We start from the raw sequence: 24,792 nt of genomic DNA on the forward strand, positions 1-24,792 counted from the left end.
CACTAGGCCTGCCTTACAAGAGACCCTGAAGGAAGTACTAAACATGGAAAGGAACAACCGGTACCAGCCATCTCAAAAACATGCCAAAATGTAAAGACCATCGAGGCTAGGAAGAAACTATATCAACTAATGAGCAAAATAACCAGTTAATATCATAATGGCAGGATCAAGTTCACACATAACAATCTTAACCTTAAATGTAAATGGACTAAATGCTCCAATTAAGAGACACAGACTGGCAAACTGGATAAAGAGTCAAGACCCATCAGTCTGCTGTATTCAGGAGACCCATCTCACACGCAGAGACATACATAGGCTCAAAATAAAGGGATGGAGGAAGATTTACCAAGCAAATGGAGAACAAAAAAAAGCAGGGGTTGCAATCCTAGTCTCTGATAAAACAGACTTTAAACCATCAAAGATCAAAAGAGACAAAGAAGGCCATTACATAATGGTCAAGGGATCAATTCAACAGGAAGAGCTAACTATCCTAAATATATATGCACCCAATACAGGAGCACCCAGATTCATAAAGCAAGTCCTTAGAGACTTACAAAGAGACTTAGACTCCCATACAATAATAATGGGAGACTTCAACACTCCACTGTCAACATTAGACAGATCAACAAGACAGAAAGTTAACAAGGATATCCAGGAATTGAACTCATCTCTGCAGCAAGCAGACCTAATAGACATCTACAGAACTCTCCACCCCAAATCAACAGAATATACATTCTTCTCAGCACCACATCGTACTTACTCCAAAATTGACCATATAATTGGAAGTAAAGCACTCCTTAGCAAATGTACAAGAACAGAAATTATAACAAACTGTCTCTCAGACCACAGTGCAATCAAACTAGAACTCAGGACTAAGAAACTCAATCAAAACCGCTCAACTACATGGAAACTGAACAACCTGCTCCTGAATGACTACTGGGTACATAACGAAATGAAGGCAGAAATAAAGATGTTCTTTGAAACCAATGAGAACAAAGATACAACATACCAGAATCTCTGGGACACATTTAAAGCAGTGTGTAGAGGGAAATTTATAGCACTAAATGCCCACAAGAGAAAGCAGGAAAGATCAAAAATTGACACTCTAACATCGCAATTAAAAGAACTAGAGAAGCAAGAGCAAACACATTCCAAAGCTAGCAGAAGGCAAGAAATAACTAAGATCAGAGCAGAACTGAAGGAGATAGAGACACAAAAAACCCTCCAAAAAATCAATGAATCCAGGAGTTGGTTTTTTGAAAAGATCAACAAAATTGACAGACCACTAGCAAGACTAATAAAGAAGAAAAGAGAGAAGAATCAAATTGACGCAATTAAAAATGATAAAGGGGATATCACCACCGACCCCACAGAAATACAAACTACCATCAGAGAATACTATAAACACCTCTACGCAAATAAACTGGAAAACCTAGAAGAAATGGATAATTTCCTGGACACTTACACTCTTCCAAGACTAAACCAGGAAGAAGTTGAATCCCTGAATAGACCAATAGTAGGCTCTGAAATTGAGGCAATAATTAATAGCCTACCAACCAAAAAAAGTCCAGGACCAGATGGATTCACAGCTGAATTCTACCAGAGGTATAAGGAGGAGTTGGTACCTTTCCTTCTGAAACTATTCCAATCAATAGAAAAAGAGGGAATCCTCCCTAACTCATTTTATGAGGCCAACATCATCCTGATACCAAAGCCTGGCAGAGACACAACAAAAAAAAGAGAATTTTAGACCAATATCCCTGATGAACATCAATGCAAAAATCCTCAATAAAATACTGGCAAACCAGATTCAACAACACATCAAAAAGCTTATCCACCATGATCAAGTGGGCTTCATCCCTGGGATGCAAGGCTGGTTCAACATTCGCAAATCAATAAACATAATCCAGCATATAAACAGAACCAAAGACAAGAACCACATGATTATCTCAATAGATGCAGAAAAGGCTTTTGACAAAATTCAACAGCCCTTCATGCTAAAAACGCTCAATAAATTTGGTATTGATGGAACGTACCTCAAAATAATAAGAGCTATTTATGACAAACCCACAGCCAATATCATACTGAATGGGCAAAAACTGGAAAAATTCCCTTTGAAAACTGGCACAAGACAGGGATGCCCTCTCTCACTACTCCTATTCAACATAGTGTTGGAAGTTCTGGCTAGGGCAATTAGGCAAGAGAAAGAAATCAGGGGTATTCAGTTAGGAAAAGAAGAAGTCAAATTGTCCCTGTTTGCAGATGACATGATTGTATATTTAGAAAACCCCATTGTCTCAGCCCATAATCTCCTTAAGCTGATAAGCAACTTCAGCAAAGTCTCAGGATACAAAATTAATGTGCAAAAATCACAAGCATTCTTATACACCAATAACAGACAAACACAGAGCCAAATCATGAATGAACTTCCATTCACAATTGCTTCAAAGAGAATAAAATACCTAGGAATCCAACTTACAAGGGATGTAAAGGACCTCTTCAAGGAGAACTACAAACCACTGCTCACTGAAATAAAAGAGGACACAAACAAATGGAAGAACATACCATGCTCATGGATAGGAAGAATCAATATCGTGAAAATGGCCATACTGCCCAAGGTAATTTATAGATTCAATGCCATCCCCATCAAGCTACCAATGAGTTTCTTCACAGAATTGGAAAAAACTGCTTTAAAGTTCATATGGAACCAAAAAAGAGCCCGCATCTCCAAGACAATCCTAAGTCAAAAGAACAAAGCTGGAGGCATCACGCTACCTGACTTCAAACTATACTACAAGGCTACAGTAACCAAAACAGCATGGTACTGGTACCAAAACAGAGATATAGACCAATGGAACAGAACAGAGTCCTCAGAAATAATACCACACATCTACAGCCATCTGATCTTTGACAAACCTGAGAGAAACAAGAAATGGGGAAAGGATTCCCTATTTAATAAATGGTGCTGGGAAAATTGGCTAGCCATAAGTAGAAAGCTGAAACTGGATCCTTTCCTTACTCCTTATACGAAAATTAATTCAAGATGGATTAGAGACTTAAATGTTAGACCTAATACCATAAAAATCCTAGAGGAAAACCTAGGTAGTACCATTCAGGACATAGGCATGGGCAAAGACTTCATGTCTAAAACACCAAAAGCAACGGCAGCAAAAGCTAAAATTGACAAATGGGATCTAATTAAACTAAAGAGCTTCTGCACAGCAAAAGAAACTACCATCAGAGTGAACAGGCAACCTACAGAATGGGAGAAAATTTTTGCAATCTACTCATCTGACAAAGGGCTAATATCCAGAACCTACAAAGAACTCCAACAAATTTACAAGAAAAAAACAAACAACCCCATCAAAAAGTGGGCAAAGGATATGAACAGACATTTCTCAAAAGAGGACATTCATACAGCCAACAGACATATGAAAAAATGCTCATCATCACTGGCCATCAGAGAAATGCAAATCAAAACCACAATGAGATACCATCTCACACCAGTTAGAATGGCGATCATTCAAAAGTCAGGAAACAACAGGTGCTGGAGAGGATGTGGAGAAATAGGAACACTTTTACACTGTTGGTGGGATTGTAAACTAGTTCAACCATTATGGAAAACAGTATGGCGATTCCTCAAGGATCTAGAACTAGATGTACCATATGACCCAGCCATCCCATTACTGGGGATATACCCAAAGGATTATAAATTATGCTGCTATAAAGACACATGCACACGTATGTTTATTGCAGCACTATTCACAATAGCAAAGACTTGGAATCAACCCAAATGTCCATCAGTGACAGATTGGATTAAGAAAATGTGGCACATATACACCATGGAATACTATGCAGCCATAAAAAAGGATGAGTTTGCGTCCTTTGTAGGGACATGGATGCAGCTGGAAACCATCATTCTTAGCAAACTATCACAAGAACAGAAAACCAAACACCGCATGTTCTCACTCATAGGTGGGAACTGAACAATGAGATCACTTGGACTCAGGAAGGGGAACATCACACACCGGGGCCTATCATGGGGAGGGGGGAGGGGGGAGGGATTGCATTGGGAGTTATACCTGATGTAAATGACGAGTTGATGGGTGCAGCAGACCAACATGGCACAAGTATACATATGTAACAAACCTGCACGTTATGCACATGTACCCTACAACTTAAAGTATAATAATAATAAATAAATTAAAAAACAAACAAACAAACAAACAAAAAAACAAGAGTGAACGCCCATATTGTAATTAAATAGCATGATACATTCAATCAGCCTGAAACATACAAATAATAAAATTAATGTGCTCTTTTCCCTAGTCATATAATGGCTAGGACAATCTTTTGAAAGTTACTTAAATTTCACGTAATCTTGTTCTTTTCTACTGTGCATACGTTTCAACTGTTTTGAAGAATATGGTATTGATTAGGGTTCTCCTAAGAAACAGAATCAATAGGATATCTGTACATCTAGAAATAGATTTATTATAAGGAATTGGCTTATGAAGGCTGCCAAGTCCAATATCTGCAGGGTGGACTGTCAGGCTGGAAAACCATGAAAACCCATGGTGCAGATGAAATCTGAAGACATTCTCTTGGGGATCCTTCTTGCTGCATAGGCTGGTGTTTTGTTTTGTTTTTCTATTCAGGCCTTCAGTTGATTGGAGGAGGCCACATTAGGAAGGGCAATCCACTTTACTCAAAGCTCATCAATTTAAATGTTGATCTTATCCAAAACACCTCCAAATTGACAAATAAAATTAGCCATCACAAATATCTTAGGTTTTTTTAATCCCTAATAAAAGCTAGATTTCTAAGATAAATTCTGAGTCAGTAGGACTTCTTTGTAAGAGTAAATAAGATTACAAGCTTACTCCTACTTTGAGTCTATTAACTGTAAAGCCATTAAAGATTGCATAATCTGAAATCACACGGCAGAAAGCAAAACTTGTGAAGATTGTGCTGATGCTCACTCATTCCATCACCACTTAGCATTTTACGCTTTGGCTCCTGTACTTCCAAATGATGGAAAGGAAACTGGTGGTCAGCCATTTCATTGTTGTGACTGGCCATTGTCACGACAGGATAACTTTTAGCATTGTCAGTTGTGTATCTTTGGATATTGCAATCATTAATCTGAATGCCACCCACCTACCCTCCCCCAATTGGGGAATTTAATGGCACCTTTAGGGTAGAGTAAAATCTGTGAGTCTCTTAAAATATGAGTGGTGAGCTTCTTTGTTGTAGCAGTGTCAGCTCTGGGTCTATTTAGTAATTCAGAGTTTGCAGTAGAAGGGACTAGCCCTCTTTCTGTAAAAATCTACTGAGCTCTGTCCCCACATACACATAAGAAATGCACACTGAAATTCACACAAATTGTTAAAGCAGGTTTCCAGATAAGTGGATTTCATGGTCTGGGGATGGCTACTAGACATACCTGGCGTGTGATCAGAGTCTGGAATTAATGCTTCGGCAGGAAGTCTGCTGCCAATGGCCCAGTCCAAGTCATCCTCAGAGTCTTGAGTAAGACTACAGGCTGTGGTCCAATTTCCTGAACTTGTTTCAAAATTGCAGCTTCCTGTTGTGCTTGTATACTGTGCTGGGGAAGCAAAAATATTAATGGAAGTTTCTGGAAATGTCTATCACCTTTGCTGTTACCCTATATTTGGGATCATTTAAAATTAGTATCTGCATATTCTAATTCTTTATAAATATATTTACAGCATCAAGACATTTGTACTCATTGATAATATTTTAATTGAAGGATCTAGAAGCAGTGTATGAATGTTGTCACTTATCCATTAAGGGGTTATATGCATTGATGAAAAATATTTATAGATGGGCCGGGCGCGGTGGCTCAAGCCTGTAATCCCAGCACTTTGGGAGGCCGAGGCGGGCGGATCACGAGGTCAGGAGATCGAGACCATCCTGGCTAACATGGTGAAACCCCGTCTCTACTAAAAATACAAAAAACTAGCCGGGCGTGGTGGCGGGCGCCTGTAGTCCCAGCTACTCGGAGGCTGAGGCAGGAGAATGGCCTGAACCTGGGAGGCGGAGCTTGCAGTGAGCCGAGATCGCGCCACTGCACTCCAGCCTGGGTGACACAGCGCGAGACTCCGTCTCAAAAAAAAAAAAAAAAAAAAAAATATATATTTATAGATGATAGTTAAAACTGTGTCTACACATGAACAATGAACATAACATTATGCTAATACAAGATTATTCAGGTCAAATAAATAAACAGCTTCAGTTGTCTGGATGTTTAATTCACTTCCTTCCCTTATTCTGATGTTTGAATAGCATAGCCTATCAGTGACACAAAATCATTTACTAAAGAAAAGGCACTTTGGGAAAAGTAGTAAACTATATAGGACACAAATTATCTCGGACACCATACCAGTCACTGCAGCATCACATATCAGAGCTAGTCACTAAAAAAGAAAGAAATTCTCTTCTAAAAGTGTTGATTGATAACTCCTTAAAAATTAAATTATTCACAATGAGAAAAATTAATAGATAATAACTGTATCTATTTCTAGTCACCTGTGAAAAGTGCCGTCATGATACCCCGATCTAGGCTTTCATTTTTCTTTCTCTTTTTTGTATATCAGTTATTACTTTTGAGTACCCACTGTAAAACCAGACTGTGTTGTACAGACAGAAAGAATGATAGGGTGATTTAATCGGTATGAATCAACTGAGGTCATCATTTACTTTTCCTTTCTTTTTAGAAAGAAAGTTTGTGTTATTTTTAAAATTTCTTCTCGTTCACAACTTTTCCTGTACAACCAATGTTAGCATATAGAAATGTAATCAGAAAAAAAAGCCTTGCTGTAAAAATATACACTAAATATATAGCAAGCAAAGCTTTAATATTTCCATACAAAACTTTCTGGATCCCTGAGATTATTTAAATAAAATATTAGCATTTTACTTCTCAAGCATTATTGCATCTTATCCCTACAAATTACAACCACTTGTATTCATGTACATTCCTTTCATTCATTCTATATAACTATATCATCTATTGCTTCTTGTATGCTTATTTATGGGCTATGTGTGTCTTTTTTGTGTTTGTCATGCCAGTGTTATATAATATAGAATAGGTTTTTATTATATGATATGGATAAAAAATGAGACATTCTGTTCTGCTGGTGTTTAGCCAACACATCTGTAAAAATTCAGAATCTTGCAATGGATATAAAAGACAGCCATTATGTCTTTAGAATGATGTCACCTGCACATTCTTTACTAGTGTTCTGTGTAAGTGACTCCCTGATATACAGCCCTACAATATTAATTCTACATCCTTTTTTATTCTCTGTGATCATCCTTGCACCCTCTTTCCCGCCTTGTTTAATATATGACTTTATCTTTGACTCTAAAGATACTTATCCAATCAGGATAAATTCTCTTACATTTCATTCTCTCAGTCTCAAACTATGCCACTTTTCTCTAAGGCTAATCTCTGTTTATGATCTCAACTCCTTATCAAAACACTGCTATTGACATTCCACAGCTTCATTTTCTTCAAAGTTACATATTTTTCCATATCCTTCAATTTCACATTCTCTTCTAATTCCTTTCTTCTATTTTGCAGTCATACAGCCAGGCTGCCCCTATTAATTTAAAAACATTCACATATATTTGCTTGCTTACATTTCTCACTCTGTATTGACCTTAGTCATCCCTTTCCATGGGCTTTCACACTTTTACGCAGATGTCCCACCAATCAACGACCGCGATGGTTAATTTGAAATTATTTGAGGTTATTCATTTGAGATCTTTCCAACTTTTTGATGTGGGCATTTGGTGCTATAAATTTCCCTCTTAACACTGTCTTAGTTGTGTCCCAGAGATTGATATGTTGCATGCATGTTCTCATTAGTTTCAAAGAACTTCCTGATTTCTACCTTAATTTCATTATTTACCCAAAAGTCATTTAGAAGCAGATTGTTTAATTTCTGTGTAAATACATTGTATTGGGAGATCTTCTTGGCACTGATTTCCATTTTTATTGTGCTGTGATGATTGGTATAATTTCATTTTTTTGGAATTTGCTGAGGATTATTTTATGTACAACTGCGTGGTCAATTTTAAAGTATGTGCCATCTGGCAATAAGAATGTATATTCTGTGGTTTTGGGGTGGGGTGTTCTGTAGATGTCTATTAGGTTCATTGGTCAAGTGTTGAGTTCAGGTCCTGAATATCTTTGTTAATTTTCTGCCTCAGTTATCTGTCTAATACTGTCAGTGGGGTGTTGGAGTCTTCCACCATTATTGTTTGGGAGTCTAAGTCTCTTCATAGATCTCTAGAAACTGGCTTTATGAATATGGGTACTCCTGTGCTGGGTGCATATGTATTTAGGATAGTTAGGTCTTCTTGTCGAATTGAATCCTTTACCATATCTACTGTCATTGTCTTTTTTGATCTTTATTGATTTAAAGTCTATTTTGTCTGAAATGAGGTTTGCAATCTCTGCTTTTTTCTGATTTCCATTTGATTGGTAGATTTTTCTCCTTTCCTTTATTTTGAGCCTATGGGTGTCATTGAGTGTGAGATGGGTCTCTTGAAGACAGCCAACCACTTGGTCTTGCTTCTTTATTTAGCTTGCCACTCTGCGCCTTCTAATTGGGGCATTTTGCCCATTTACATTCAAGGTTAACATGATATGCATGGATTTAATCCTGTCATCATGTCATTAGCTGGCTGTTATGCAGACTTGTGTGTCTGGTTGCTTATAGTGTCACTGGTCTGTGTACTCAGGTGTGTTTTTGTAGTGGCTGGTGATGGTCTTCAGAAGCTCTTGTAAGGCAGATTTGCGGATAATGAATTATCTCAGCATTTTCTTGTCTCAGTTATTTCTCCTTCATTTGTGAAGTTTAGTTTGCCTGTATGTGAAATTCTTGGTTGTAGCATTTTTTTGGTTTTGTTTTGTGTGTGTGTGTGTGTGTGTGTGTGTTTAGAATGTTGAATATAGGCCCCCAATTTCTTCTGGCTTGGAGGGCAAAAGATTCACTGCTGAAAGATTCACTGTTAGTCTGATGAGGTTCCCTTTGTAGGTGACCTGCCCTTTCTTTTTAGCTACCTTTAACATTTTTTCTTTCATTTTGACCTTGGGAAATGTATTATGGCCAGGTGTGGTGACTCATACCTGTAATCCCAGCACTTTGGGAGGCCAAGGCGGGCAGATCACTTGAGATCAGGAGTTCGAGACCAGCCTGGCCAACATGGCAAACCCCCATCTCTGCTAAAAATAGACAAATTAGCTGGGTGTGGTGGTAGACACCTATAATCCGAGCTACTAAGGAGGTGGAGGCAGGAGAATTGCTTGAACCTGGGAGGTGGAGGTTGCAGTGAGCTGAGACTGTGTCACTGCTCTCCAGCCTGGGCGACAGAGCAAGACTCTAGCTCACAAAAAAAAAAAAAAAAAGTCATGATTATGTGTTTCGTGGATGATCTTCATGTGTAATATCTTGCAGGGGTTCTCTTCATTTCCTGAATTTGAATGTTGGCCTCTTTAGTGAGGTTGGCGAAGTTTTTATTAACAATATCCTGAAAGCAATTTTTCAAGTTGCTCGCTTTCTCCCTGTCTCTTTCAGGGATACCAGTGATTCATTGATTTGGCCTCTTAACATAATCACATATGTCTCAGAGAATTTTTTCATTCCTTTTTATTCTTTTTTCTTTATTTTTGTCTATGTTATTTCAGTAAGCCAGTCTTCAAGCTCTGTGATTTTTTTCCTAAACTTGTTCTATTCTGGTGCTAATACTTGTGATTACATCGTAAAATTCTTGTAGTGTGCTTTTCAGCTCCATTAGGTGAGTTAGGTTATTTTATTATACTGGATATTCTGTCTGTCAGCTCCTGCATAACTTAACTGTTATTCTTAGCTTCTTTGGATTGGGTTTCAATGTCGTCGTGAATCTCAATATTTGTTTCTACCCGTATTCTGAATTCTATGTGTGCCATTTCAGCCATCTCACCTGATTAAGAACGCTTGCTGGAGAACCAGTGTGGTCCTTTGGAGAACAGAAGACACTCTGGCCATTTGAGTTGCCAGAGTGCTTTCACTGGTTCTTTCTTATTTCTGTGTGCAAATGTTCCTTTAACTTCAGCGTAGATTGAGTACAGTCATTAGAATTCTTCTCTGGATGTTTCCAGAGGACTGAGGCTTTGTTCAGGGTCCTCATTTGTAGCTGACTTCTTGCCTTTGGTTTGATGGAGGGTATGTTGGCAAAGCACTTTGGAGTTGAAGATTTGGGGTGTAATCCAGCCAGCATGTGGTGCTAAGTGCAGGGGTCAGTAGGTAGGCTCTTAATCATGTGGTTCCTCTGTATTTCCTCACAGATGCAGCTGTGCTCCCTCTTAATGCTCTAAATGTGTGGGCTCCTCTTTCACCTGAGTGCTGACTGCAGTTTACGGGCTTGAATTTGTCCAAGTTTTTACTGTTTTGTGGGTGACTATTAAATGCCCTACTTAGTACATCTTGCGGGGAAAATGGTGATTTCACACGTTTTAGAGACTTCCATTGAAATTAATTCCTTATACTCAGTATTTTTAAAAATACACTTTTTGTGTGAATTTTTTTTTTTTTTTGAGATGAGTCTCACTCTGTTGCCCAGGCTGGAGTGCAGTGGCACAACTTTGGCTCACTGCAACCTCTGCCTCCCAGGTTCAAGCAATTCTCTGCCTCAGCCTCCCGAGTGGCTGGGATTACAGGCATCCACCACCAGGTCTGGCTATTTTTTTATTTTTTATTTTTAGTAGAGACGGGGTTTCACCATATTGGCCAGGCTGGTCTTGAACTCCTGACCTTGTGATTCACCCACATTGGCCTCCCAAAGTGCTGAGACTACAGGTGTGAGCCACCACACATGGCCGGTGAATTTAAAATAAGCTAGAAATAACACTGGAAAACGTTACTCAGTGCACTGTAAGTTTTATTTGAGAATGTACATACTATGAAAGAAATACATGATATTTTATAAAATTAATACTATAATTCTCTGGTATTAGTAATAAAGTCTTAAGATGTGTTGATTGTTTTGACTTTTTAAAAATACTTTCATTTAAAATTAAAATACAAAATGAACATTGAAGACATTATGGTAAGTGACATAAGCCAGTCACAGAAAAGAAAAAAACTATGTGATTCCACTTATATGAGGTACCTAGAAGAGAAATGAAAGATCTTTTATAGAGATGGAAAGGAGAAGGGTAGTTACCATGGTCTAGGGGAAGGGGTAAATGGAGGGTTATTCTTTAATTAGTACAGTTTTAGTTTTTTTGGATAAAAATAGTTCTAGAGATGGATGGTGGCAGTGGTTGCACAACAATACAAATGTACTTAATGCCATTAAATTATACATTTAAATGGTTAAAATGGTAAATTTTTTATTATGTATTTTTTACCACAGCTTTTTAAAGTTTAAAAATATATTAAAAATTTTAAATAGAAAATGAGCCCATTGGAAGCATCAGTGTAAGATCCTAAGAAATAAAAATTAAATTGAGCTATAAAATAAAAATGTAAATATGCTTGTGTGTTAGTTTGTCTCCAAAAAGATCACCCTATAACCTTCTCTACATTTGACGTGTGATGTTTTCCCATTGAAAGTCTAGTCTAGACTTTGTTATTTGCTTGGCCATTAGCAGGAATCAGGTATGGTATTATGGAACATCTGAGGCTAAATCAAAGTAACGGTTGCTATTTTTCCTGAGGGTCAGGGGACACTTTCTAGTAGAAGCCAGCCTTGTGTACAATGGCTTACTGCCCTGTGGCTGCCATGTTATGTAAAGCCCAAGTCACATGGACTACTCTGGAAGATGAGACACCATCTCTAGTAAGACAGAGAGACCAAAGAGTATCAAGAGAAGAAGTCATCCTGGATGTGATTATCCAGCTCCACCCTATCAGTTCGACTCAGGCCATCACAGACAAACCGCCTAGAAGAGCCCTTCCTGAATTACTGACCCAAAAAATTGTGAGCAAAATGTAACAGTGGCCTAGACCACTAACTTCTGGGGTAGCTTGTTAGGCAGCAAATGGTAACTGCAACAGTAGCTTGTATGGTATCAATATTCTCTAGCAAAGATAAGATATATGGAAAAAAGATGCTTTTTTTCCCAATAAGATATATGGAAAAAAGATCCTTTTTCTTTTTTTCCCAATAAGATATATGGAAAAAACTTTGGGAGGCCGAGGCGGGTGGATCACGAGGTCAGGAGATCGAGACCATCCTGGCTAACATGGTGAAACCCCATCTCTACTAAAAATACAAAAAAATTATCCGGGCATGGTGGCAGGTACCTGTAGTCCCAGCTACTTGGGAGGCTGAGGCAGGAGAATGGCATGAACCTGGGAGGCAGAGCTTGCAGTGAGCCGAGATCGCACCACTGTACTCGAGCCTGGGCGACACAGCAAGACTGCCTCAAAAAAAAAAAAAAAAAAAAAAAAAAAAAAAAAAAAAGATATATGGAATAAAGATCCTTTGAATTTAAATATCTGCTCATGTTTTAAAATTATATACTTAGTTTTTTATATAAGTTTTAAAACATTGCTTGAATTAAAGCTTGAATAAAAATCCAATGGGGCCCATCCAGTCCTCTTTCTCCAGTGCAATGTAATTGATAAAATTAATTACTAAACTGGTATTTATTAAAAGTGCTGATTTTCAGCCACATATACAAAATTAACAATTTTTTGGAAAAAAATAATAGAAAAAACAAATGAAGGCCAATAAAGAAAGGCAGATTGCTACTGCAGTTCCTAGAAACTTTAATTCTAACCCTACACACAGTGTGCCTAATTACAGAATGGGATTATTTTTTGGTAAAATGATTTTCTATAGACTTGTTGCAGTTCTCAGTATAGGGGTAAAGAATATGAAAGGACTGCCATTTATATTTGTATTTGGTACTTGTATACAAATTTGGGGAAATATTTGGGCTATTCTAAATCTACTCTATTGCATGAAAATAATACTTCTTCTCCATCATCAATGCCAATATCTAACACTACTTATAAAGGAAAATCTCTGCTGAACTGGCTGCCATACAGCAGATAGATAAACTTACCACAGTGAGCTTCATCAGACCTATCAAAGCAGTCTGGCTTATAATCACAAACAAGGTGGGATGCAATGCACTTCTTGTCCCGACACAAAAAATCAGTGGTTTCTGGACAAATCTCAGAGATCTCTCCCACTAGAGAAAAACAAACAAACAAAAAAACCAAAAGCAGTATTTAGCCAATATTTTCATTAAAGATTCTGGTTAGGTATATTACAGATTTCAACAGTTGCCTAAGGTGGACTTCCCCAACTTCCTTTTTCTCAGTCCCACCATCAATGGTTCAGCAAGTTATACTGATTCTACTTCTGAAATACCTTTTATGCACTTTGATGGTGCTGAAAATCTCCTTGCCCATGATTCTCACGGATAAGATGCGCAAGTTTGTGTCCCGTAACTACCTGGAACCTGGTAAAGGGTGTGTGCAGCCTGCCACCAAATCCTACTCACTGTCAGCATGCACTGATGGGATTTCCTGGCCATTTGTGCTGCTCATAATGCCTCTGGTGATCTGGGTCTATAGCACAGACACGAACTTTAGCAGTATGTTCTCGTCTTGACTATTTTACATAAAGAAGATGTTCAACTTAACTAATTTTTTTGTTGTTCAAAGCAACTGTCTATTTCTGCTGAATTTTCACATGAACATACTGGCTTGTGGAGGTTTCATACTCTAGATTTTATTTTGCTTTTTCTGACTCCCATGGGGCAAGATTTTCCTTTTTATACACACAATTAAAGTGTCCATTGGCAAGTACAGAGAACTAACACTATCTTAGGCAAAAGAATGGAGTATTTAATACACATCCTTGTATAAAAAATAGTCGAGCCAGCAGACACCGTCAGCAAATTAATTGGCAGCAGATTTTAGGAAATGAATGTGTGTGTTTTTTTCCTAAAACTAAATAGCATGTATTGTGTCTTTTGCCATGATGATCTGAATTTAATTTGATATCACAGTCTAATTTTTATTTATAAGCCAATTTTTCTGCACTGAGCAAAATCCTGCTACCTCAGTTTGTGTTGTTTTGGTTTGTCATTTCCCTCTTCCACCTTGGCCTCCCTTCACCTCACCCCCACCCTACCCTCACCCTCCTAACCCCCATCCCCTGCCCCACTTGGCTGCTTCTGTAGGATTTGATGTTTCATTCTGTTTACATCAGTTTTAACGAGAGGTATGCCTGTACTTGCTTGTGCAGAAAACATCGTTCCAGATTCAATTGACTGGGTTTATGTCCCTTCACCTGGTTTTTAAGGTTATTTAAATGTCTAATGTATTTTATTGTAACAAACATTGTTTTCCCAACATTGCCTATTTCACTGGCACATCCACAGCCTAATTTAGAAAGAAAAATCAAACATTTTAAATGGACGAAGAAAAAAAGATAAAAAGATATTTTTTTCTTTCATAATTGAGATTGTATTGGTTGAGTACAGACATTTCAATTTGTACACCATTCTTAACACACGTACCAAAAATCTAAAAAGCTATATATTGTAATTCTCTTTTAAAGTTATTCCGACCGAATAGCATGTACACTACATATTCAAATTTTTGATCTTTCACAGCACAGTAACAAAGTTATTAGGAAAATAGGACTATCACAACCAAAGAGGCTACAGAGTGCCCACAATTCTGACAGGGAGAGCCAGGATCGAGGAGTAGTTTTCTTCAGGAAACAATTCTACTACAAAACAACATGGGAATAGAAGTACTTTAAAATGTTAACGACATTAGATACAGGATTGTGACTCCCTATCGCCATTTAATGTACTTTGTATTATAGGATATGAAAACTAATCCCTCATCTATGGAATGTTAAGCTGACACCCAAGGCAGTGAAAGCCTTCCATAATTCAATATCACACACTATTCTCTGGTTGTAACAAAAAATAAACAACCAGCGAATGATTTCACCTCTTAAAAGAAAGCATTTACACTTTAAAAATAGGATGAGATGGGATTCCCTCCTTCTTAAAAATGTTTCTGGAGCTACTAAACAACTTACATTTACAAAATAGCTGATAAAAATATTTCCCTGGATTATACCAGAAGGGAGACAGGGACCGCTGATAAGACATGGTACTTAGTATTAATCAGACTTGGCTTCTTTCTCTCCTGCTTCATCAGAGGCTGGACTCTCCGCAGTTTTCATTTCCCAGTTTTCTGCAGGTAACTTTTCTTTACTTTCTTGGTTAACCACTTAGGCCTGTTTTCCCTTTGCTCCCCTTTTCCCTTTTGTTTGTGCTTTTTTGTCTGAAGATGTATCCTTCGCTGCTGCCTTTTTCGGCTTCGCTTCCACTTTTGCAGGAGCAGGTTTACCTGACAACCGCGCTGATCTCCTGTTGGACTCTTCCTTTGGCGGCCCCTTTAGCGGAGCTCACCTTCCTCTTGGGCATCCTGACTCTGGAAGGGCATGTGCGCGGTGCCTGGCACTGCCGCTCCTCCTGCCCTCTGAGCTGCTGAGACCCCTGGTGGGGGATGGTGGGAGAACTGGATGGAACCGGATTGGGAGCCCGCCTTCTCCTCTGACCACAAAATTTTTTCAGTACACGGGATCTTAATAACCCATGTAATAATCCAAACTACTTCTTAGTAAATGCAAAGTACTCTTAACAAAAATCCTAACTCTGCAGGGAGGCCATTCATGACATTTGACTTCTTTGCATGGCCACACGCCTTTCCATAGTTGTACAGGTGGGGACTGAGGCTGATCATTACCTAGCACATAAATCCAAACCCCTAATAAAGACATTAAAAATCCTTTGTTCTTGGTTCCAGCTCAGTTTTCCAGTCTCATTTTTCTGTGCCTCTTAAGTACCTGCAATTGCTCTATATCCTATGACTGAAGGTTTCACAAATCTGTCCCTTGCTCTTCTTGTTTTCATGCATTCACAGGAGGTACTTCCTCGGTCTGCCCTGACTATTGCCCCCAGAGCCCCAGGTGCCCGTTCCCCAAACTTACCATTCAATGAAATGACTTCTCTTTCTCTACTTTTGTCTTGCCTTTCTCATTGCCATCTTTGCCCCAGGTGAGACACTCCTGTTTCATGCCACCTAAGTACCCATTTATTCCTATATTACAATTAGTATCATCACATATAAGAGCTATTTACACATGGCTGGCTGTCCCCCCAGACTCCAAGCTCCTTAGAAGCAAAAGTTTCTATTGTGTTCTCTTGGGCCTCACACAGAACCCGATATAAAGTTGGCTCTTTATAAATCTTGGTTATCATAATTTCGGAAACAATAGTTTCATCTAAAGGGGACTTAGAAAAGTGAATTGACATTGAATTTTTAGAGCAATTCATATATTTAAATATTATTTCATCAGATATGTAGTCAAATGATAATACTTCACAGATTCATAGTGACTTATATTAAAGGTTCACAATTTTATCAACTTCAACAAATTAAATTCAGCAGTTCCTTTGTTACATAGTGATTATAGGTTCAGAGGTGATGTACCTGAGGTGGAGGTAATTTTCTGACAGGCAGTACTTCCACAAATTAAAAAAAACACAACTCTACAGACTTGACTAAAAGTGCATATCCAGAGTCTTTGGATTATGCCCATAATACAATAGATAAAACCTGTATGACATCCAAAACCAATTTACCAGTAAAATTTAGTGTATACAAATATGAAGACTGAAGAGAGAACATCTAAGACAACAGCAAATGGTCCAATTATGGGCATTAACAAGACGACAACTTAAAGGTCATGTTTACTGAGTAGTTTAGGAATTTTGCCACATAATTTTAATTAACACTAGTGAGAATTTACAGTTAACCCTAGGGCAGTATGTGGACATTTTTTCCTTATGCAAGTCTATGCATTTGAGATTATTTTATTTTTCCATGCCATAGGATGTAAAGCCATATAATTACTCCACAGGGGAAATGTGCTTTGACTCACTCTAAATAATTGGTTCTTTGGTTTTTATTTTAAAAAATGGCTAAAATAGACAACATCTCTAAATAAGGCTTCTTTTCCTTGATAATATAGAATAGCAGAGCCATCAAGAGAAATAAAGTGATGCTTTGAATTGCAGTCAACTGAACAATGACTAGAATATCTATGAAATATTAGGTGTCCAAAGGAAAAAAAAAAAAAGCCTCACATATCTTTTTTAAGACAAGAATACAGTAAATTGAAAAGATCAATTTTTTTAATGAAAGACTCTTTTGCATGTGTTTAGCCATTTTGTATTTTTTATTCAGCCAAAATGGTAATGATAAAGGCAATAACTATTCACCTGGTTATCAAATATATGAAATGAAAGATATCTCACATATTCCATATTTGATGATACAAGAATGGATAGAACATTGGTGCTCATAATAAAAGCTGAAAATAACCTGGCTAGCAGATTATGGCATATGAAAAACTAGAATATTTACTTTGCTATAAAAAGACTGACAAATAGAGATCTAAAGACGTAACTAAAACATGAGAAACTGAAAGATCCTATGAAGGCCCTGGAAACCAATGCAGCCATAAGGAAAGAAAATTTAATCCAGTAAGAACATAAGGTATATATAGCACTAATCTACTGTAGATATAAACAAACTCTCACCAACCTGAAAGTGACACCAATTGGAAACTAGTTCCATTTTACTTTGAAACAAAACTTACAAATCCTCGACTCCATAAATTTCAATTTGGATTAAAATAATTTTGTACACAGAGCTCATTACACTGAACTAGATACAATCATTCTATAGATAATATTTATGAAGAAACACTTGTTTTATTACTTTCTTAAGCTGAGGGCATTCAATATGCTCTGAGATTCCAGACAGCAAGTTTCACATGGGCATGTGTTTCTAAGCACCTTTGTTTTTCACATAACCACACGAAGAATATTAAACATAAAATGGGCATAATCCCTGCTTTTGAAGACCATGTTATTTAGTTGACAAATCCACATATTCAACTTTGGAATCAACTGAAAAGAAACAATTGGAGTTTTTAAGGCTACTATGTATCTGTGGAAGATCTAGTGAAATTCCAAGTGCAAGAGAAATTTCCCATGGAATACGGTGAATCAGGAAACATATCTAAGAAAAGTCTTAAGCAAGTAAACATCTAGATGCATTGAAAGCATGAAAGGAGTTTAGACCACAACAAAGAATTTTAACTATCAAAGACTCAAAGACGTCCATGAGTGAGCAGGAGTTAAAAACACTGATCAAAACAAAACAAAACAAAACAAAACAAAACAAAACACTGATCAGACTTACAAAGGTATGTTGTTCTGTGAAGTATTGAGAAACTAAGTCTTTTGGTTCTGAAAATGCAGGTTGACATTTGATTTAATGTGATAAGTAAATGGAAACCTCGGAGTCTTTAAAATATATTTTATTATAATAAGAATTTAAATAGATAATGTAGAAAAAAAATCTCTCCTCTTTACAAAATGTCTTTAACATTTTGTCACATTTTTCTTTTTAAAATTTTTTGTAAGTCGGTTATACACTTGTAATCATATACACAATATTTTCTCCACTTCTTTATATTTATATCATATTTCATCTGATTTTCAAAGTAATCACTAATGTCTATAAAATATAATGAAAACTGAATATACCCTTACTTTAGTTAACAATTCCATTATGACGTTATTATAGAGTTTTCACATTATTTTACATTTAATCAAAACCACATTTAGCTTCTTCATAATTGGAAGTATTTATGTAAGACAGACTCCTAAAATGCCATTATTGGGTATAAAAATGTATTGATGAATTTGTGTCTTTTAGGGCCTCTGATATCAATAAAATTGCTTTTCAAAAAAGCTACACTGATTTATTATTTTTAAAAAATTAATTTCAATAGCCTTGGGGTGGAAATGGTTTTGGTTACATGATGAATTGTATAGTGATAAAGTCTGGGCTTTCAGTGCAACTGCAATACAAATAGAGTACATTATATGCATCAGGCAGTTTTTCATCCCTCGACCTACTCTCTCAGCCTCCCTCTTCCTGAGGTTCCAGTGTTCTTCATCCCACTCTGTATGCCACTCCATATATCCATAGCTTAGTTCCACTTATATATGAAAACATGCAGTATTTGGTTTTCCATTCCTGAGTTACTTCGCTTAAGACATTGGCTTCCAGTTCCATCCAAGTTGCTGCAACAGACATTGTTTCATTATTTTGTATGCCTGAGTAGTATTTCATGGTGTATATATATCACATTTTCCTTATCCACTCATGGGTTGCTGAGTTCTTAGGCTGATTCTGTATCTTTACAGTTGTGAACTGTGCTGTTGATAAACCTACACAATTTTATTTTAGATTCACAGGGTACATGGCACAAGTTTGTTACATGGGTATATTGTGTGATGCTGAGGTTTGAGATACAAATAATCCTGTCACCTAGGTAGTGACCTTGTCATCAAAAGTTAGCATGTCAGTCCTTGCCCTCCTCCCTCCCTCCTCTCATCAGTAGTTCCCAGTGTTTATTGTTGCCATCTTTATGTCCATGAGCACTCAAGGTTTAGCTCTCATGTTAAGTGAGAAAACGTGGTATTTGGCTTTCTGTTCCTACGTTAATTCACTTAGGATAATGGCCTCCAGGTACATCATGTTGCTGCAAAGGATATATCATTCCTCTTTATGGCTGTGTGTTATTCCATGGTGTATAATATGTACATTTTCTTTATCCAATTCACTGTTGATGGGCATGTAGGTTGATTCCATGTCTTTGCTGTTGAGAATGGTGCTATGAAGAGCATATACATACATGCATCTTTTTTTTTAGTAGATTTATTTTCTTTTGAATATACATCAAGTAATGGGATTACTGAGTTGAATGGTAGTTCTAAATTCTTTAAGAAATCTCCAAACTGTTTTCCACAGTGGCTAAACAAATTTACATTTCCACCAGCAGTATATAAGCATTACTTTTTCTCTGCAACCTCACCAGCATCTGTTATTTTTTGGCTTTCTAATAGTAGCCATTCTGACTGATGTGAAATGGTATCTCATTGTGGTTTTAATTTGTATTTCTCTGATGACTGGTGAAGTGTAACATTTTTCATGTTCATTGGCCATATGTATGTCTTCTTTTGAGAAGTGTCTGTTCATGTCCTTTGCCCACTTTTTAATGTTTTTTTTTTTTTTGTTATCAACTTCAGTTGCTTATAGATTCTGAATATTAGACCTTTGTTGCATGCATAGTCTGTGAATGTTTTCTCTCATTCTGTAAGTTGTCTGTTGACTCTGTTGATAGTTTCCTTTGCTGTGCAGAAGCTCTTTAATTAGGTCCCATTTGTCAATTTTTATTTTTGTTGCAATTGCTTTTGAGGACTTAGACATAAATTCTTTCCCAGGGTCAATGTCAAAAATGGTGTTTCCTATAGTTTTTTTTTTTTTTCCTAGGATTCTTATAGTTTGAGGTCTTCCATTAAATCTTTAATCCATTTTGAGTTACTTTCTGTATACGGTAAAAGGTGTGTGACCTTATTTTGGGTTCTGTTGGTCTATGTGTCTATTTTTTGTACCAGTACCATGCTGTTTTGGTTAACGTAGCCTTATAATACTATTTGAAGTCAGGTAATGTGATGACTCTAGCTTTGTTCTTTGCAGTTAGGATTATTCTGGCTATTTGGGCTCTTTTATGGTTCCATATGGATTTTAGGATAGTGTTTTCTAATTTTGTGAAAAATGATATTTGTTGTTTGATAGGAATAGCATTGAATTTCCTGAATTATTTGGGCAGTATGGCCATTTTAATGATACTGACTTTTCCAATCCATGAACATGGAATGTTTTTCCATTTTTTTGTGTTATTTATAGTTCTTCTTGTAGATATCTGTCACCTCCTTGGTTAGATGTATTCCTAAGTTTGTTTTGTTTATTGTTATTTTATTTTATTTTTTTAAGTGTGTGGCTATTATAAATGGGATTGTGCTCTTTAGCTCTCATCTTGAACCTTATTTGTATATATAAATGCTACTATTTTTTGTACATTGTTGTGGATCAGTTACAGGGTCCTTCTGGAAGAGTCTTTTGGACTTTCTAGGTATAGAATCCTATCATCAGCAAAGAGAGATAATTTGACTTCTTACCTTATTTGGATGCCTTTTCGTCCTTTCTCTTACCTCATGGCTCTGGCTAGGACTTCCAGAAACTTTTCTATAAAATTGTTTTTTGTTTGATTGATTTTTTTTAGCTTTTTAATACATGAATTTTCCTTGTGATATATCTGTTTTGACTTGTTGATAAATTATCTTTGGACAGTTTTTAAGGTAGGCATCTCTCAAAAGTTTTGAATTTACAAGCAAAAGTTAACCTCTAGTTAGACCTGGTAATTCTGGAGAGTAAACACTGATTGCTATTGAGCAGTGCAAATATGTTGACCAAGATAATGATCTGAACCCCAGTTCTTATAAAAGCTGTAATCTTTAATAAGTCATTTAATGTGATTTCTAAATAAGAATAATAAGAATAATCACTCTCTCATACAAAGTATAGTGTGTTTATATCTAGTGATGCCAACAATTTAGAACCTTCCATTTATTCATGCCAGAAACATGTATCGAGCAACTATCAGACACTATGGAAAATACTGAGATAGCTCTCACCTTCAAGGAATTTATGATCCAGTAATGAAAAGTTATTAGTAAAACAGTATATTTAGTGCTATAATTGAATATATTTATGAGTTGTTGTCAGAAGACAATAAAAGTAGCCCTAGTTTGTACTGGTGTGTTAATATAAATTGTTGATGACATTTCGAATTACCTATCATCCTAGCGGGTCATTTAACCAAGTAGAATAATAGGCCAGACACTCAATAGAAAGGGATCAATTCCTTTTTGAGTTTCTTATTTATAAAATTCCATTCTTCTCAGTTTCCTTATAAAGCAAGTTTGGCAACCTGTTGCAAATAAATATGACTAGAAGATTCACACTTATGTGAAGGAAGAACAACATTTGAGAAAATAAACGGGACATATATTTTGGGAAGATCATGCACCCAAATGTCTCTTCACAGATGAACTACTTATTTCACTCGGTTGCTCTCTTACTCTAGAAGGAACTATCAGAGGCAAGTTTGCAAATAAAAGGACATCTCAGCACTGCCAATGATTTGATATCACATGACCAGTATTTTCAAATATCTAGAACATACACATAATAGAATATTTTCGATTCACCATGATAATTTAAGTCTATCTTAAGTTCAAAAGAATTAGGTTTAAAGGTCAATGCACATATCAGGCAATTAATAGCAACATGTCTGAAACTGTAACCTTAGTGATCTCAGTGACAGCACACTTCAGTTTGCATCAAAATTATCAGAGGTGTTATCAGAGTTACTGGACCATGTATTAGTGTACAGAAACAGTTTAGAAAAAATATTTTAAAATGTGATTTCACTGGCAATACACAGAGGCAAGGTGCATGCTGAAAGGAGTATTTCCTGAAGTTTGACTTTTCATATTTTAAATAAAAAGATGACTTCATAAACTGTATGTATACTTGTTTGAAAGAAAAGCATATATACCAAACTATCTTTCCTGACATGAAACTCATTTTATCTTTAATATTTTGTGTATGGACATATTTTAAATATCCAGTTTTTAAGGACATAGCCATGGGCAAGGACTTCATGTCTAAAACACCAAAAGCAACGGCAGCAAAAGCCAAAATTGACAAATGGGATCTAATTAAACTAAAGCGCTTCTGCACAGCAAAAGAAACTACCATCAGAGTGAACAGGCAACCTACAGAATGGGAGAAAATTTTTGCAATCTACTCATCTGACAAAGGGCTAATATCCAGAACCGACAAAGAACTCAAACAAATTTACAAGAAAAAAACAAACAACCCCATCAAAAAGTGGGCAAAGGATATGAACAGACATTTCTCAAAAGAAGACATTCATACAGCCAACAGACATATGAAAAAATGCTCATCATCACTGGCCATCAGAGAAATGCAAATCAAAACCACAATGAGATACCATCTCACACCAGTTAGAATGGCCATCATTAAAAAGTCAGGAAACAACAGGTGCTGGAGAGGATGTGGAGAAATAGGAACACTTTTACACTGTTGGTGGGATTGTAAACTAGTTCAACCATTATGGAAAACAGTATGGCGATTCCTCAAGGATCTAGAACTAGATGTACCATATGACCCAGCCATCCCATTACTGGGGATATACCCAAAGGATTATAAATTATGCTGCTATAAAGACACATGCACACGTATGTTTATTGCAGCACTATTCACAATAGCAAAGACTTGGAATCAACCCAAATGTCCATCAGTGACAGACTGGATTAAGAAAATGTGGCACATATACACCATGGAATACTATGCAGCCATAAAAAAGGATGAGTTTGTGTCCTTTGTAGGGACATGGATGCAGCTGGAAACCATCATTCTTAGCAAACTATCACAAGAACACAAAACCAAGCACCACATGTTCTCACTCATAGGTGGGAACTGAACAATGAGATCACCTGGACTCGGGAAGGGGAACATCACACACCAGGGCCTATCATGGGGAGGGGGGAGGGGGAGGGATTGCATTGGGAGTTATACCTGATGTAAATGACGAGTTGATGGGTGCTGACGAGTTGATGGATGCAGCACACCCACATGGCACAAGTATACATATGTAACAAACCTGCACGTTATGCACATGTACCCTAGAACTTAAAGTATAATAATAATAAAAAAATAAAAAATAAATAAAAAAGAAGAAGAAAAAAAAAGAAATATGAAAGCTGGCTCATGACCTCACTTTATCCTCAAAATTTAAGTTAAGGATAAAGTGAGGTTATGACGTATACCCTGCTCCTATAACAGTGCTTGATGTACTACAGGCAACAAGCAAATAACTACGTACTTTTTTTAAAAAGTATTTAAAAATTGTGGTAAAATATATAGAACATAAAATTACCTTCTTAATCACTGTTAGGAGTACAGTTCAGTAGCCTTAAGTACATTCACATTGTTCAACCATCACCATCATCATCATCCATCTCCAGAATTTCCATCTTGCAAAACTGCAATTCTGTACCTGTTGACAATAACTCGTCGTTTTCTCCTTCCCCAGCCCCTGATGTCCACCATTCTACTTTCTGTCTCTGTGAATTTTTCTACTGTGGGTGCCACACGTGAGTGGAATCATACAGTATTTGCCCATTTGTGACTGGTTTATTTCATTTAGCATAATGTATTCAAAGCTTATCCTGTTGTAGCCTGTGTCAAAACTTCTGTGAAAACTTGTTTTTTTCCAGGCAGAATAATATTCTATTGTATGCATATACCACACTTTGTTTATCTGTCAGTGGACAGTTGAGTTGCTTTTGCCTTTTGACTATTGTGAATAATGCTGCTATGACATTAGTGCACAAATATCTGTTCAAATCCCTGCTTTCAGTTCCTTTGAATATAAGCCAGAAGAGGAACAGTTTGATTATATGGTAATTCTATTTGTAATTTTTGTAAGAACCACCACATTCTTTTCCATAGCAGCTCTATCATTTTACAATCCCACCAAAAGTGCATGAGGGTTCCATTTTCTCCACATCTTCACCAACACACGTATTTTCTGTTTTTTTTTTTTTTTTTTTTTTTTTTTCCATAGTAGTCATTCCCATGGGTGTAAGATGTTATCTAATTTTGGTTTTCATTTGTATTTCCCTAATGATTAGTGATGTTGAACATCGTTTCATGT

The 24,792-nt window shown here is 36.7% G+C and overlaps 1 protein-coding gene and 1 pseudogene across 1 annotated transcript in view; both read right to left on the minus strand.

The window, feature by feature from the left end:
• The window catches only part of MALRD1 (MAM and LDL receptor class A domain containing 1), a 682,023-nt gene that overhangs the window by 216,701 nt on the left and 440,530 nt on the right, over positions 1-24,792 (minus strand). Inside the window, exons 30-31 of the mRNA XM_031652710.1 lie at positions 13,091-13,219; positions 5,447-5,608 (exon numbers count right to left, since the gene is read on the minus strand). Of these exons, the coding sequence (XP_031508570.1) occupies positions 5,447-5,608; positions 13,091-13,219 (291 nt within the window). The remainder of the gene's footprint in view (positions 1-5,446; positions 5,609-13,090; positions 13,220-24,792) is intronic.
• On the minus strand, positions 14,205-17,235 carry LOC108587522 (annotated as a pseudogene).

Source organism: Papio anubis, chromosome 11 (assembly GCF_008728515.1).
Source record: "Papio anubis isolate 15944 chromosome 11, Panubis1.0, whole genome shotgun sequence".
Lineage (NCBI taxonomy): Eukaryota > Metazoa > Chordata > Mammalia > Primates > Cercopithecidae > Papio > Papio anubis.